At 37.8% G+C, this 17,647-nt stretch overlaps 1 protein-coding gene across 2 annotated transcripts in view; it reads right to left on the bottom strand.

The window, feature by feature from the left end:
* Positions 1-2,523: 2,523 nt before the first annotated feature.
* Positions 2,524-17,647, bottom strand: part of LOC122775789 (collagen alpha-1(XI) chain-like) — a 93,198-nt gene continuing 78,074 nt past the window's right edge. For both annotated transcript variants that reach the window (XM_044035967.1, XM_044035976.1), the window contains 17 exons: positions 15,902-16,009; positions 15,721-15,774; positions 15,437-15,490; positions 15,099-15,152; positions 12,437-12,490; positions 10,098-10,205; positions 9,951-10,004; positions 9,714-9,767; positions 9,113-9,220; positions 8,895-8,948; positions 8,776-8,811; positions 8,629-8,682; positions 7,572-7,833; positions 6,400-6,512; positions 6,218-6,286; positions 5,672-5,905; positions 2,524-4,200 (listed from right to left, as the gene is read on the bottom strand). In XM_044035967.1, the coding sequence (XP_043891902.1) occupies positions 4,054-4,200; positions 5,672-5,905; positions 6,218-6,286; positions 6,400-6,512; positions 7,572-7,833; positions 8,629-8,682; positions 8,776-8,811; positions 8,895-8,948; positions 9,113-9,220; positions 9,714-9,767; positions 9,951-10,004; positions 10,098-10,205; positions 12,437-12,490; positions 15,099-15,152; positions 15,437-15,490; positions 15,721-15,774; positions 15,902-16,009 (1,617 nt within the window). In that variant the 3' untranslated portion in view covers positions 2,524-4,053. The remainder of the gene's footprint in view (positions 4,201-5,671; positions 5,906-6,217; positions 6,287-6,399; positions 6,513-7,571; positions 7,834-8,628; positions 8,683-8,775; positions 8,812-8,894; positions 8,949-9,112; positions 9,221-9,713; positions 9,768-9,950; positions 10,005-10,097; positions 10,206-12,436; positions 12,491-15,098; positions 15,153-15,436; positions 15,491-15,720; positions 15,775-15,901; positions 16,010-17,647) is intronic.

Genomic DNA, 17,647 nt, shown 5'->3' with positions numbered 1-17,647 from the left:
TTTTGTCAATTTTTGGATGTCATACTAAAGTATGACTTTTTTGTCTAAATTTGGACGACATACTATACAGTGACTTTTTCGTCTAATTTTGGATAGCATACTATACTATGACTTTTTCGTCTAATTTTGGACGACATACTATACTATGACTTTTTTGTCAATTTTTGGACGACATACTAAAGTATGACTTTTGTCAAATTTTGGACGACAAAAGTGTTCAACATGTCTAGTTGACATACTAGGGGTGGAGTGGCTCAGTGGTTAACACCGGTACCCTATGTGCGAAAAACATCATGGTCGCAATGGTCGCAAGTTCGATTCCACCCCTCGCTGATTGTACTAAATTCCATTGTAAGTCGCTTTAAAAGCGTCTGCTAAATGACATGTAATGTAACATACTAAAGTATGACTTTTTTTGTCTCATTTTAAATGACATACTATGACTTTTTTGTCAAATTTTGGACGACATACTATACAGTGACTTTTTCGTCTAATTTTGGATAGCATACTATACTTTGAGTTTTTTGTCAAATTTTGGACGACATACTATACTATGATTTTTTGAGTGATTTTGGACGACATACTTTACTATGACTTTTTGTCAATTTTGGACATTCTAAGTATGACTTTTTGTCTCATTTTGACATACTATACTATGAATTTTTTGTCTCATTTTGGACGACATACTATACTATGACTTTTTTGAGTGATTTTGGACGACATACTATACTATGACTTTTTGTCAAATTTTTGGACGACATACTATACTATTACTTTTTTGTCAATTTTAGGACGACATACTATACTATGACTTTTTGTCAAATTTTGGACGACATACTATACAGTGACTTTTTATTCTAATTTGAGGATAGCATACTATACTATGACTTTTTTGTCAAATTTTAGACTGGCGACATACTATACTATGACTTTTTGTCAATTTTGGACGACATATATACTATGACTTTTTGTCAAATTTTGGACGACATACTATGCTATGACTTTTTTGTTAAATCTTGGACGCCATACTATACTATGACTTTTTTGAGTGATTTTGGACTACTATACTATGACTTTTTTGTCAAATTTTGGACGACATACTATACAATGATTTTTTTAGTCACATTTTGGACGACATACTATACAATGATTTTTTTAGTCACATTTTGGACGACATACTATTCCTTGACTTTTTTGAGTGATTTTGGACGACATACTATACTATGACTTTTTTGTGAAATTTTGGACGACATACTAAACTATGACTTTTTTGAGTGATTTTGGACGATAAACTATACTTTGACTTTTTTGAGTTTTTTTGGAGGACATACTATACTTTGACTTTTTTGTCAAATTTCGGACGACATACTATACAGTGACTTTTTCGTCTAATTTTGGATAGCATACTATACTATGACTTTTTTGTCAATTTTTGGACGACATACAAAAGTATGACTTTTTTGAGTAATTTTGGACGACATACTATACAATGACTTTTTTGTCAAATTTTGGATGACATACTATAGTTTAATTTTTTTGTCTTATTTTGGACTACATACTAAACTTTGACTTTTTGATCTCATTTTGGACGACATACTATACTGTGACTTTTTCGTCACATTTTGGACGACATACTAAACTATGACTTTTTTGTCAAATTTTGGACGTCATACTAAACTATGATTTTTTTTTTGATTTTGGACGACATACTATAATGACATTTTGGTGACTTTTTTGAGAACATACTAAAATTTGACAAACATGTCATAGTATATTATGTTTCAGATTTTATAATGCAGGTGTTGGAAACACAGATTTTTTGAAAGGGGGCGGGCAGAGAGCGGGAGGGACTCATGAGTCAGTCTATTCAAAAGGTGGATTCCACCAAAATACCACTTTGTCTAAATCCTTAAAGGTATACTACAAAATTACTTCAAGGTTCAATCGACCCAAACGTTACTCCTTAACCAGTTCAAGTCCTGCACTCGACAACATCAGCAGCAAGAACCGCAAGCACAATCGAAATTTCGTCGCAGAATTATTGCCATGGAATTTTCTTGTTATTTTGCCATTAGGACAGGAAAACATGCTGAAAAAAGGATTGATGCTGTTCCCACCACTGAAGGAATTATGGCAGGTGAAAAAAAGAGCCTGGGGAGGTTGAAGTTAGGGGTGGGTCAAAAAAAATCAGTTTTGTGACTATATTCTCATTCTTCCTCGTGCATGTGTTAATCGACACGCTATAGGGCAAATATCAATATTTGAATTAACAAACAAAAATGACAACGTCTCCCCACGGTGGTGCTGTTCAAAGGAATGAGGGAAACATGGGCATAAGTTACCTGGCCAAAAAAGAGGGAGTTTATAACAGGATTTGATTGACGTACAATAAGGACTATTTCAGGATTTCAGAATAAGAGCACTTCATCCAAATTTTCCTTCACACGTTGAAGTGCCAGTGATGTATTTGCCTAACTTTAAGGGTAAAGGGTAATCTTTAAGTGAATGCAAACCATTGCAATGTGCATTTGGCAAAGCACCAAACATTTATTTCAGTTGTACATAAGGTTGTTAACATACTGTAAGTACACAAGTTCGAAAGCGACTCTGAAGTCTGTGCTACGATAGCGGCAAGCGAAGGAGGTGGAGATGCAAAATAGATCATGATCAAAGTCAAATCTGAGTCAGAGAAAGAAAAGTGGAGGAGATTAAAGCACCTGGGCTCAGCAGAATCCATCACACCAGCCCAAACATGAACCATTCATCCTCCTATAATAATCTTAAATTATCATTAATGGTGAAAGGCGGCTAATAAGGTGGTGGCGGCGCAGAATCACAACAAAAAGAGCACTTATCATCATTTCTACACGCAGACAGCCAACAATACAAACATTCCACCCCACATTTTTCAGAATCCAGTTTTAATATTTTTTGAATGAACAATTCAAGGCACATGAAAACATTTGTGTTCATTGTTACAAAGAAGAAAATCAACAGTGTATTTTTTTGTTACTTAATTAGAAAAAAACACACACAAATGGACAAATTAAAAAAAAATCTTTACCCATTTTGTTTGTTCGCCACCAAAATAATAACGGCTGAGGAGCCAGAACGTGTCCACATTTATGAAAGAAAGTGAGGTACAACAGCTGGGTGAATAAAGTCTGTCTCCGAGAATAAGCCCTTTCTAACATTATTTATATTACTATATCATATTATTATTATTATGGCTTAATTTCCTACTGGGCATACCATCGGATATGTAATAAGAAATGTTTTTAAGAGTCACTTTTCAGTTTTGTTATGAAAGCTATATTATTTACAAAAACCTTGTATTTTATAATTACAAATTGAAGTAAATGATGTCATGATAAGTCTCAACAAACATCAAATATATTTATCCTTTTATTTTTCCAATATAGTTAACCAAATATCAATTTGAAATGTAAGAGGCGGGGGCACATGCAAGTTTTTTATTCTTTTTAAAAGAGTGGATACGGAGAGGAACAATATTGTACAAAATAATAATAATAATAATAATAATAATAATAATAATAATTATTACAGTTTTATCAAAAAGCACTTTTTGTAGCACCTTGAGTGTTTCGTGATTCTGCACAAAAAACACCTCTGTGGTTGTAATCAGAGCAGCACCTGGAGCATCCAGAGAGGGAGGCGCGGTGGGAGGAGGGGTGAGGAGAGGGGAGGGGGCGGGGCTGGGTGTGAGTGGATCCTCTCTCTGTTGCTGAAAGTGCGCCACTGTCCGCCACGGCATCAAATGCCCTCATTTTCGTTTTTTTCCTGATGTCAAGTTAAAGTCATGTGATTCTGGCCCTACAAGGGCAAGGAGTACTTTCCCCTGGTCAGCGCTTTCATGACAGGGCCTGGTGGGGGCGCTCTTCTTCTCCGGGCTTGAAGTGGATCTTCTCGGCAACAAAAGAAAACACAGGTTTTTTTTTTTCGCTTCGCGGGGAGAGAAGGTAAAGGATGTCGGATCTCGGCGTGTTGGGTGTGTTGACGTGACCCTGTCCTTCAGCGGGGGAAGGGGCGTGTCTAGCCGAGGAAACAGACGGAGCCGACCTCGAAGCCAAACCTCTGGTTGGAGTCGCCAAAGTCATTCAGCATGACGTCGATGATGGGCAGCTGGTCGATGCGGGGAGTGTTGATCTCCAGCACCGTCTTGGAGTAGCCCTGCTTCATCTGCAGGAGGCGACAACATGAGTTTAGGACCAACTATGTTTTACTAAACATTTGTTTCATGTCATTGTAGCTGCCGTTACCCGATTGTTGTGTGCGTGTGCCAAAGTGTGACTACTTCCTGTCACCTGTATTACCAAAGTCGTGGAATGACAATAAAAGGTGTATTTTATTTCAAAGAATTAACTAATAGAATAGAATGTCATAAAAACCAGACACAGATTGTGAGCTATTTTCATCGTTCAGCGTTACGGCAAAAGGTCTGAATATTATTATATCAAATTATTATATTACTGAATAGTATAGTGATCTGTAACTTCATCGCTACTGAAACCAATATGACTCAAAAACCCGTATTTCATTTCATAAAATCTAATTTATGAAATAAAACAAAATGAAAGAGAGCATAAAATATACATATTTTTGGTCAGAACAACTATTAAAACAAAATGTAAAATCAAAACGTGTATTCATTGCACAAAATTAACGACTAAGAATGTAATATTACAGTAAATTCTTTGGACAGGAAGCAGTCATACTTTTCCTGGTTTTCCTGGTACAGTACCTTTTATAAATAGGAGCATTTAGAAGTGCAACACTGCCACCTACTGTCTTATCCAGCACGTGTTAACACTGTCGTAAAAAGACAGTTTGTTCTCAATGAGCCGCTCTGTAAATGCTTGAGGTTCATATTTTGCCATTTATGAAGGAATACATGTGTTCATTATTCATGTGTTCATGTGCTCATTAGAAATGATTTACTTTCAGCATTCTCCCCTCTGGCTTCCTGTTTTCATTAGTAATGATTTCTCCTGAGTGACATGTGTGACATTTTTGTAATTTTGTAATCGGCAGGTTTTGGATTATTATTAATAAACACACCCAGAGTTCTGATGGGCGTGTTAACAGTCACATGCACAATGTTATGATTGTTATCCATTATGACTCATGACCTGAAAACAAACAGGAACAGAGAATTCTAGCAAGAATCTTACACTGTTGTTGTTATTGTGTTTTAAAAAATAAAGTATTTACCTGTTTGTTTGACAAAAGTAACCATAAAATATCACACATTTCCTGTTCACAGCTGCTCTAATGTGAAGGCTTGCTACTATTATTGCATTTTGGAAAAATGATTTCATTAATGCTGCCACATTTATACATTTTTCAGCTAAAACCAACAAAAGGAACATATTTGATCCTAAAAGCCATTAAAGCGACAGGCGTTGGAACTAGTGAATATTTAATATTATTAGTTTAAAACATGTTCAGATGAATTTTCTTTTGATCAGTACTTTCATATTGTATTTAATTCCAGTCAATTAAATACAGAATGAGACATAACGCCAATGCAAACATCAGATTTTTGGGATGATATTCTGTATCATTTCACTACAACTGTCCAAATATGTGCGAGGATTAACGAGATTTTCAAAGGATGAAGCAAAAATAACGTTAGCGAGCGCGTGTTTACCGAGCAGCCGTCCATCACTGGCTTGATGAAGGGATTATTGTCGTAAGACAACTCCTCATCGTTGGATCCCAGGAAGCGCAGCGCCTTGTCGTAGTTGTCGGCCTTGGCGTCGAACCAGGCCACGGACTGATGGCAGATGTAGGTGAAGTTCTGCCGAGCAGAGGAGCTCAGCAACTTCAGGAAGGTCATCTGCACTGAGGTGATGGTGTTTTGTCCAACGTCAACGTAGTTCAACTGAGGACGGAAAGAATCAAGTCACGTAAGAGGTGATAGAAATAAAAATAACAGGTGGGATAAAAAAGGGAAAGGAAAAGTTCAAAGAAAGGTGAGCGCGAAATAAGGAGGAAAGGGTGAAAAATGGTTTGGGGAAGGAGATGCATGATGGAGGATGTCAGAGGAGAGGAGACAGATTGGTGGGCAACTGTTACTGTAAATGAGACAAAGTGACAAAGTGGCAAAATGGAAAAGCAAAATCTAAAATGGATGAGAGCGAGTGTACGGGAGGGTAATGGAAAAGAAAATAACAAGTCGGGGACGTTCACTCACAATTTTGCCACGTTTAAATTCACTGAACCATGAACCTGGTGATTCCTTGGGCCAGTTTGATATTCGAACCTGCGGTGAAGAAAATTGAGTTTAAACTGAATTAATGACAATTACTGTAGATGAAGAGAATTCAGATCATGTTTATGTTGTACATTTACCAACAGTGTGTCATCATTACTTACTCCTGTGGATTTCTTATCCGGGTAGACGCACGTTTCTCCACCTGCTGTGAAATTACAGAAGACGTTGATGGCGTCTCCTATGCAGCCCTGGTTTGGATCGATCCAGTATTCACCTGGGAGAGGGACAGACATGTGAGACAGTGAGACACACACACGGAAGTGGGATGCAGCTTCCATGTTTGCACTGCTCTAGATATGTATATGTATACATATATATATATACATGTATATATCGTTTGATTCAGATTCTATTTTTCTTTATTTGAGGAGATGCCGTTGTCAATTGATTTTTTTATGCTAATCCACATAAAGTTTAATGTTTATCTGAAACAATCAGCAAAAAAAATGATACTTTGAGTCTGAAGAACGATATAATATCACCACACAAACGATCCCTCTACGATTTAACAAGATATTCACGGGCAAAACAAAAGCACAATAAAGCCTCACATGAGGTCTGTACATGATCTAATAAATATTATAATCACATTTGTGCTGATGCATTCATTGTTTACAGCCATTTTCAAGCAGTTTCAAAGACATTATTGTCTAAGTGTGTAACACATATTTTCCTCCCATCAAGAAGAAAAAAGCAGCCTGATTTTTATTTACATTTCTGAAGTCTTTGCATAGTGAAAACATGCTCTGAATAGAATGTTTGGATGTTTTTATCTCTCTATCTTTAGATTGGACCTATAGTACTTGCCCATACTTCAATTGTAGGTCGTATAAGGCCCAATGATTGCTTTATATAATACGTATAATGCTTTGTTGTCTGATTATTTAAGTGAGCAATTGTTTTCCATATTTTAATTCTTATGTGATTTATATGAATCATATCTATCAATCATAACGTCTACAAACTTCCTTTACTCCATGAATTTTGACTCTATATTAACTAAAGCATGTATTTTACGGCAGTTGTTGCCAAAGACTGGGGAGACATTTTTCAGGTCAAATAACGTGCATAAAACGTGCAGTTTTTACTCTTTAACCAAAATAATCTCTTGAAAATGATCAATTCAAAATGACATTAGGTCTTAAAGTTATGGCTGGAAATGAATCGCTACAACGTGGACAGATAGATTTAGATTTGAACGTCTGCATTTGTCTTTTGTCACAACCACATCTGTACACAATAACACAATCATCATGATGGACTTTGTGTTTACCATCTGGGAAGTCAGGCTGGCTGAGGTGAAGGTCGTTGCAGGTCCTGGCAGGATTGTCCCGGGTGCCCATGGGGAACTTCATGCGCTCGATGTCTTGTTTGAGGTTGTTGAGGGATCCGAAGACGTCCTCCATTCCCTCCATGCCCATGCCCTCAACGCCGTAGTCTGCCAGCGCTTCATCTCCCTGCATCTCAGCCTGACGCCTCCTCTTTCCGGATGAATGCTGAATGGGCAGAGGCTGGATGATGTCACCGGGGGGTCCCTGAAGCACAGGTGAACAGTCAAGAAGGGTGGGGTTTTTTTTTTCACATGAGTAGGAATTCAATTCAATTCAGTTTTATTTGTAAAGTGTCAACCACATGTCAACATACATGACTTCAAGTCACAGTACAAAAGTAAGAAGAGAAACCTAACACACGAACTCTAACTCACAGACTCAAACATGTGCAGTATCTGCACCATCCAAGCCTGCAGCCTGCAGTCTATTCACACACTGAGCTGCTGGATGTCCTCCATTGTTGTCTACAGGCCACATCCTGGCACTGTTCTCATTCCAAACCATGTCGTACTGGACCAAACTCAACCGTACCATGATGGAAACACAGCACAAGACAATCAGCACAGGTAGTTCTGCGACTAACAATTATTTTATGTCCGGTGGAATCGGCACCAGCAGACCTGCGATAAAGGTGATAAATGAATGAATGAATGAATGAATGAATGAATCTGCCTTATTACTGAGTTTGGAAGCTTTATGCCCAGATCGTCAGTTTGTCAAACATGTCAAAAATGTCAAACATGTCAAATGTCAAACATGTCAAACACAAACTTGATTGATCTTATTGTCCATATCTGCAGATTGTTTGTTACATCTGATCAACAATCCAAATTGTTCCATTTGGAATGATCACGTTTGAGGATTTGCATTTTTCTTTGTGGAGATTGAACCGGAACCAGAAAAAACTAATAATCAATTCTACTTTGATTTTGATGTGGTTTAAAGTAACAGTGTTATTAAGAAATCCAAACATTGAGTGTTTATGACCAGGTGACTTACAGGAGCTCCAGGAGGTCCAATCAGTCCAGGGTCTCCCTTCTGACCAGCTGAACCCTGACGTAAAAGAAACCAGATATCAACCATTACTGTCAAACACTGACGTTAAAAACACAAAAAGAATACAAAAGTGATAAAAACACAGCTTACATCTGATCCCTTGGATCCTTTCTGTCCTTGAGAACCCTGTTGATAAAACAATATGAACACATGAACTGTGATGATGCAACAAAACAAGTCAATGAATAAAACTGATGTGTGGAACTTACAGGAAGACCAGGGGGACCAGGGGGGCCAAGAGGACCTTGGAAACCAACACCGCCCTCAAAACAGAAATCAGATCAATGATTGATCAACATGCAGGTCAATGATTGATCATTATAAATAACATGAAGCATTTTATGACATAACATGTTAACACCAGCCGTACTTACAGGGTTCTATCATTTAAACACTTAAGCTGCCTCACTTTAACACAAAGACTTACAATTTCACCCTTGCCGCCTGCAAGACCCTGAGGTCCAGGCAGACCTCGGTCTCCCTTCTCTCCGGACTCACCGGGGGGTCCGATCAGACCAATCAAACCTGGGTGACCCTAGAGTGAGAAGAGAGAGAAATAAACGACATATTAATATAGAGCAAGTTGTTTTTGTTTATTCATCACCAGCAGAAACACACAAATTCACCTCCCACGTTGTGCACACAGTGCGGCCAGATGACCTCAGCCCAGTCTTATTGCTGCCAATAAATAATTAGTGTGTTTATGGTGGTCGTCATATTTAACAATAGTGGTCTGTCTTGGCACCTGCTGCTGTGCAGAGTTATGGCCATCTGCACGCTGGCATTAAACCACCGACCATTACAAAGATGATGTTATTGGACTTATACATATTCATTGACTGCATCAAATCATTGTGTGAAAACTCTCTCTTTTCTCATGGCTCTGGGAGTGAGGATGAACAAAGAGACGGAGGCTTCACGGGCGCAGGTGTTTGCTCACTTGGGAGACTTCAGATAAGGTGGATATAAAGATATGAGGAATACACACAGTGAGGCCATCGCAGATTAGCATCATAATCATGTCTTACCTTTTCTCCCTTGTATCCAGAGTCACCTTTCATACCAGGAAGTCCAGGCGGTCCCTATATGGATATGGAGAGAGAAGCAAGGAATCATTTTGTGAAGTATTTGACAGCCAGAGTAGAGTCAGTGCTGACTAATCTGCTTCTACCCTGCTGAATTATTAAGAGATCTGCTGTAAACAATGGTAAGTTACTTCATTATAGCAAGATTCTTTGGTTGAAAGGTGGAAGGAAATGCCTTACAATAGGTCCCGGAGGGCCATCTTGACCAGAAGCACCAGGGAGTCCTTGTTCGCCCTGAAAATGAAGGCGTAACACACGTCACTTATAACGCAGACTTCAATCTCGCATCATGAAGTGTTTTTTTTATTACAATAAGAATCCACTCACAACAGGGCCGGGGATTCCACGTAGACCCTCAGCACCAGACTTTCCAGGTGGTCCCTGGGGTCCCACAGGTCCAGTTTTACCAACAGGTCCTTCTGCTCCAGCTTCTCCCTGTTAAACAAAAAGGAGATTATTAGACAATTTATAGAAAAGTCATTGACTTCCCGGCATGTAAAGCGCCCTCATCAAACGCTGATATATATCATTTAGGACTATTCTAGTCTTCTCTACTTATTTCTTTGATACTATCTTGAAATGACCATTAAAACATTCTTGTTTCTGAAAGTTACACCGTTTGTCTTTTTTCAGCCGCCGCTCAGATTAAAGGATTTCTAACATCCACACAGATCAAATTTAACCAGAACTCATCTTTTTTGTCACCAAGCAGAAACACTGAGGTGATTTTGATTTGAATAAAAAGAGAGGATTAAATTGATCTGACAGCCAATTAGAGCCTCGATTTCATCCTCAAGGATCAGCACACAGACTTTGTCTCGTCTCCATTGTATCATTTCTAATCCTTTGCATAAATGTGTGTACATATCCATGTGAATGTAAAGAGAATTAAAGAGAAGGATGAAAAGATTAAAGAAGTCAGGTCTGAGTTTTGCAGCGTATTGATCCATCTGATGTGGAGGTACTTTTCTTTTTTACTTCTTCCTTTTTGATCCTTCTCTCCTGAGTAAAACACTGCATTTAAAACAAAGAAATTAAATCTGTTGGTAGCTTCAAAAAACACCATTACTGCTTCTGAGGGAACAAAAAAAGGACAATAGAAAACGGGCTTTGTTTTTTTAGATTATAAACCCAAAAGCTATTACAGACCCTTTATTTTACTTTATTGTATATTTATGAATATGATAACTGCTTCAGGCAGCAAATGGTAAATGGTTTGCATTTATATAGCACTTTTCTTGTCTTGATGACCACGCAAAGCTGCTTTATACTGCAGTTCTTGCCATTCACTCATTGACACCCTATCACTCAGCATCACATTCATACAGCACATCCACGTGTTTTCTTTTAGTTGTTGTTTTTATTTATTTTCATACCCATTCACACGCTGCTGGCGTGCTCCAATAGGCAGGCAACTTAATCCGAATGCAGCTGAATATCTAAATATTAATACTAATAAAGTTGAATACACTTTGCATTAAAATAATAATATAATACAATAATAATATAAAAAATAAAAATATAAAGTTTAAAAATATAAAGTTTAAAAATGTATTTACATTTAAAATTCACCACACTATGTATGTACGTACATTATGGCTCCACTAACCCTAAATATATATAATAAATGCAGTCGTTTCATACAAGACATATTTGATAATTTCCATGAAAATGTCTAAATGACATGGTGACATTAATGATTTAACGAAAATAAATGATAAGTTATTCATTTTACACTTAGAATTAAGTAAATCCAAACTGAATGTAACAATGAGCAAGAAGAAACAAGTGTCCAGTTACACATTTAAACATATTTCAGTCATTGATTCTAGTGCAGCTTCATTGATCACCTATGATCTTAACTTTTACTCTGTGAGCTTTCAACTTTCCAATATGAGCTACTAAATATTTTAGTCTTATTTCTTGACTTTAATGTTCAGATCTGACCGACCAATTTAACACTGCAGTTTGAATCAATGATCCCTAAAAGGCATTTTCATTCTCTTTTAGCTCAGTTTTTCTCTTGTCTCGACCAACTTCTGAGGGAAATATCTGTGTCTGTCAGGACTTGTGTGCACATGTGTATGGATTTTTGTTTGCCTTGTCCAGATGAAAGCAAATGAACCCCTGCAGTGAAGTTGCTGCAAAAAGAAGCTGAAACTCTCTATGAAGATCTGTCCAGAACAGAACTGTGAAATGCTGTGTCTGTCCATCACTCGGAGAGACTACTTTTATATTACACACTGTCATTTTAATATGGTAGGCTCAGTGGTAGAGCTAGTCATCTTTGAATTGGAAGGTTGTGGGTTCAATTCCCCACTACTCTACATCATGATGTGTCGTCGTGCAAGATGTTGCTCCTGACGGCTGTCAATGGGTATGAAAGATGTTTGATAGGAGAGAAAGTATATAGAAATAGAAAATAATGTGAATGTGTGAGTTAACAGGTGTGAATGGGTGAAAACTGTAGCGTAAAGCACCTTTGAGTGGTCGACAAAATCACTGTATCAAAACATCATCATTTACCATATGTTGTCATTGGCAAAAGTACAAATGATGGATCCATTCAAGTCTTTGCTACCAAATATTACATATGAACTCATATTCGTGACATTATATGATTGGTTGTAATTAGATGAGTGTGTTTCCAGTGGGTGGTAACTCACCTTGGATCCCTTTTCTCCTTGTCTGCCCTCTTGACCTGCTTTTCCAAGAGATCCCTAAAAAGAACAGAAATTCAGTTACAAGTCTGTACATTAATACTTTAAATAAACTGAAATATTTAATTTAATTTGCATTAACAGAACAATTCAATGTTTGTCTTTTACAGCATTTTCCAACGAATATAAAACAAGAACTCATTACACCTGGAAGCTGAATTATTAGTTAACAGTTAGTAGAAGCTGTAGTTTCATGGATGTACTGCACTAACATTCTCTGACCTTCAATCAGGTTACGCAGGACAGCAAACACGACAGTGAGCACATTGTCCTACATTCCAAACATACTGGACTAAAAGCACATTAGCATTTTCACCAAACAGCCTCTGGTCAGGACCTTGAAAGTGGGCTGTCATTTGCCATTAGAAACCATAATCAAACTGAGCAAACAAAAGCCACCGGTCTTCAATGTAGGTTAGGAGCCTCTGCCAACTGTGTATGTGCATTAATGGAGTGTGTGGTGTGTGTGTGTGTGTGTGTGCTAATGTAGTCAAAGCAGCCTCATGCATCAATGAACATCAAACCTGAGTCAATTTAGAAGAGATATGACGAGAGAGACGGACCCAGAATTACCCAAGTGAAGGGTGAAAAATCACATACGTCCATTAATATGGACATGGAATAGGACTCTAATCTGCTCTGGAACCTTTGTTGTCTGGATACTATTCCTTGGAATACAAAGTCTGGGACTTAAAAGTGCTTTAAATGTGAGTGGACCATCAAATAAAGGGTAATGATGCCAAACAAGGGACAGAGTTGCAGATGAAAACACGCAAAGTCACACAGCTGCTTAGCAAATTAACAAAATGTACAACTGACCACATTTTACCTCAGATAAATGCTGAAGTACTGATGCATTACCTTTTGCCTGATAATGGTATTATGCTAAGCTTTATCTCAGACATGTGACTTGTTTTTTATTCACAATGCTGTAAGAAACCATTTCTCTTCTGACCAATGTAACAATGCAAACATACTCCATCCCTTCATATTATACCTGACATAATCAATGCAACCACATACTTACAGTAGTCATTTTAATAGTGGCAGTGCAGTATATTAAAACAAGTTTATCAATAAAAATAACTGCAGCTACAATCACAACATTTTAAAATCTGCTACACATTTTTTGTTTATTTATTTACATTTTTTATTATTATTTCTTGCACTTTATCACTGAAATATCTTAAATATTCCCCTCAATGAACAGATCTCAGGGTTTTAGAGAGACAGTCTCTCAACCACTGGTTTAATCAATAAAAGCATGAGTGTACTTTATTATCACATACTTTTTATGGTTTGCTTTAAAAAATATATCCTTAACTATCCTTCAATTAACTTCACAATTTTATTAGACCACCTGTCATAAAAACAAGAAAACCGTTATATTTCAGAAATCTTTCAAAAAGTGTTTTTGTTATTTAATTGGCAAATAACAATTAACTGAATTCATCTTTTTCTACCCAAATATGAGCCGGCTCATGAGCTGGGCTTCTCTGAGAATGCAGAAATCAAGCGTAACATTCAACCAAGTAAATAACTATCATTTCACATGTTAATCAAGAAATAATAATGTGCAGTTTTTCAGTACATTTGAAAATAAATAAAATAAATAATTATAAATAATAATTATAATTTTGGCATAAAAAATATAATTCCAGTTAAAGAGCTTCTACGTGTATTAACCATTACAAAACACATAAAATGTGGTTTTGGTAATTACCAAATTTATCAGTGGTGGTCTAACAAATTTGTTAACCACTGTATATTTTAAGATCATGTAATACAGTATGTATTTCCAGAAGATATATCCCCAGTCCATATATATATATGTATGTATGTATATAAACCATATCATACATATATAAACATATATAAATATCAACATATATAAAAAAAAGGTCGTTCAGCCGTACTCGCGTCCTCAATTTCTATCTACATGCAAAATATTACATTCATTTCACGACAGAAGAGACTAAACGAGCCCTGCTGTTGAGAGCGTGGAAAAACATGACTATTATCGACCCAAGCACTCCCGACATCAGCATATTGGCAAATATCCGATATTGTGCATCCCTAATTAAGTATCAATATGTATTCCCATAGATTGCTTGAGTTAATGCTTCCCACCACTGCTAATGCTTTGTGATCCCAAGATGAATATCAGTATGCATCACACTAAAAGCTTCTATGGCAAAGCTGTGATGTACATAATACGTGTATTTTCATACAGAGTAAACTTTACTGAGTACCATCTCTGTGGCAGTACACAAGGAGAATGAATTCACTTTAATTATAAATCTCTCTCATCCAACACAATGAAGGCATGCTTTATTGCCACCTATAAAACATTATTAGAGTAAATGGAGGGTATCGTAAAAACGCGACACCAGAGAAATGAAATAATCTCCACTGAAATCTGATGTGACAGAACGCTATGGAGTGCCAGAAATTAAAGTGACAAGTTCATTTCCCGACAGCAGCCCAAGCAGTCCTACTGCTTTCACATTGCTGCCAGTCAAAGTCACAATATGTCATTATCCTTCTCCATAATCACACATGTATATTCAATTATTTACCATCATGCATCAGCAGGAAATGTACTTACCCTTTTGCCAGGAGGTCCGGGTACACCAGCCTCACCAGACGGGCCGGGAGGGCCCTGTATTTGAAAAGACAGAGATTTGAAAAGCTTTGTTTCTGAAGAGTAGGGTCTACGTCACAGAATAGATGATGCTGCTAAAACAAACTACAATAAACTGCAACATGTTTTTAAAAGGTTTCATTTACATTTCTGAATTATACAAGAGGTTAATCAAAAAGCTTTATTTTATTCACATTTTCTCCATCATCATTGAACATGTGGGATGTCATTTTTAGAACTAGAACAATAACTGACGCATCTTTTTTTTAATAATGTTTACTTGTTTATTGTTTAAGACTTACAGGTTGACCGGCCTCTCCATCATCTCCTTTATCGCCTCCTAAACCATCAAGACCCTAAAACAACACATAAATGAGCCAAACATAAAATGAATGACAGTCATGAGAAAAGAACACATTCAAACAACAACTCAATCTTACAATGAGACATAAAATGAACACGTAGTAACAATATTTCTATTGTTTTCTTCTTTCGTTTCTAACATTACCAGTATTTATCATAGTGTTTATTCACTGAAGGCAGAACATGGTGCAACAGTATTTGATGAACTTATTGCAGCACTTACAGCAGCACCAGGCTCACCAGGGGGACCAGGGTCTCCTGGGAATCCAACAGGACCCTGTGGACAGATATTTGACATCACATCAACAACAGCTTGACTGAGGGACATCACACAGTACAGCACTATAAACATCAGTAATAGATGTGTGTGTGTGTGTGTGTGTGCATCAGTGGAGTTGACATACAGGGTTCCCCTTGGGGCCGTCATCTCCAGGGGGTCCGCGGGCACCAGCAGGTCCAGCTGCTCCTGGTGGGCCCGACTCTCCCTTCTCACCAGTCTCTCCTCTGGGGCCCTGCAGGTAAAATGCATCGTCACAGTCTTGTGAACATGAGGGTTTACATGCATCCTTACTGAGGCACAAGACTATTGTAACATCAAATCCGTCACTCTAATAACGGAAGCTCGGCTCGTCTACATCCTCGGGCCAAACACTTAACCCCACATTTCCAGCAGCGTGTGAATGCTGTATAAATATGTATAAATGTGTGAGTGAAAGGGGCAAAATCTGCAGTGTAAAGCAGCTTTGAGTGGTCAGTTAGACCAGAAAAGCACTATATAAATCCAGACCATAACATTTAATTGGCGTGTGTATAAAAACAAATAAGTAATTATACCATATATTCTAATTAGAATCATAACATGAACCAATCATGACTTCCAAAGCTGAAAAAATGAACCGAATTGAAGCTTTACGATCATCTGCTGTGGTTTTATTTTTAAATCCAGTTTTTATCTCCATGACGATCACATGGCTCATCACTCCAGTATCTGCTAATCGCTGACGCAGTGTCTTAAAGTGTTAGCCATGACTCATAGTGGCAGCTGAAGCATAATTACAAACCCAGAATCATTAGTTGGAATATTAGAGCCGAGTGCTCGTCCAGACTAGGCCAGCATGGATGTGCCGTGTCACTGTAAACAGATGCGTCGACATAACCTGACAGACTCAGACTCTCTGGTGCACACAGCAGATTTCCACTGTCTGCGTTCAATTATATTTTAAGGAATAAACTTCACTTCAAAGTCAAAGAGAAACTGAGGTCTGTAATAAACCAAAGATGTTATGTTTAAATTAAACTTTGTCTTCTTTCTGCTTCTCCCTTTAGGAGTCGCCACAGTGGATCATCTGCATCCATCGTTGTGTCCTCTTCTGTTACACCACGCGTCCTCATGTTGTCCTTCACAACATCCATGAACCTGCTCTGTAGCCTTCCTCTTCTCCTCCTCCTGCCCAGCAGCTCCATCTTCAACTTCCTCGTGACCAAACCATCGCAACATGGACTCTCTTACTTTATCTCCAAACCTGAGCTGCTCCTCGAATATGCTCATATTTCTAATCCTGTCCATCCTGGTCACTCCCAATGACAAGTGTTTGCATCTTCAGCTCCACCTCCTGTCCTTTAGATGACACTGGGACACTGTCTCCATACATACAACCATACATCATAGCTGGGTTATTCATCAAAAGAGCATTATTTACTGAACCTTATTTAACTTTGAATTTAAGGAGAGGACAGAGGTCCTTGCCCTTCCACTGGCAATTGAAACAGGCAGGTATAAATGTATTCCTGAAGAGCAACGTTAATGTGTTTTATGTGTTGAGAATACAATTCATTTTCTGCTCCATTGCCTTGTGTACACTGACCAGAGAAAAATGTATTTAAAAAAGTCCAAGGGAAGAATCCTGATTTATTTTGACAGTAAAAAACCTGGATTTCCTGACCTGGTCTGACCGAGGGGTTTCTGTGTGGAGTTTGCATGTTCTCCCACTGTGTGTGTGTGTGTGTGTGTGTGTTTCATCCTGAAGAGGTTAATTGGACACTCTAAATGGACTCTAGGTGTGAATGTGTAAGTGAATGATTGTCCATGTTCTCTGTGTGTTTGCCCTGCGATGGACCGCTAACTTGTCCGGGGTGAACTCCACCTCTCG

This window comes from Solea senegalensis, linkage group LG1 (genome assembly GCF_019176455.1).
Source record: "Solea senegalensis isolate Sse05_10M linkage group LG1, IFAPA_SoseM_1, whole genome shotgun sequence".
Lineage (NCBI taxonomy): Eukaryota > Metazoa > Chordata > Actinopteri > Pleuronectiformes > Soleidae > Solea > Solea senegalensis.
This window is presented reverse-complemented; position numbering and strand designations above follow the sequence as displayed.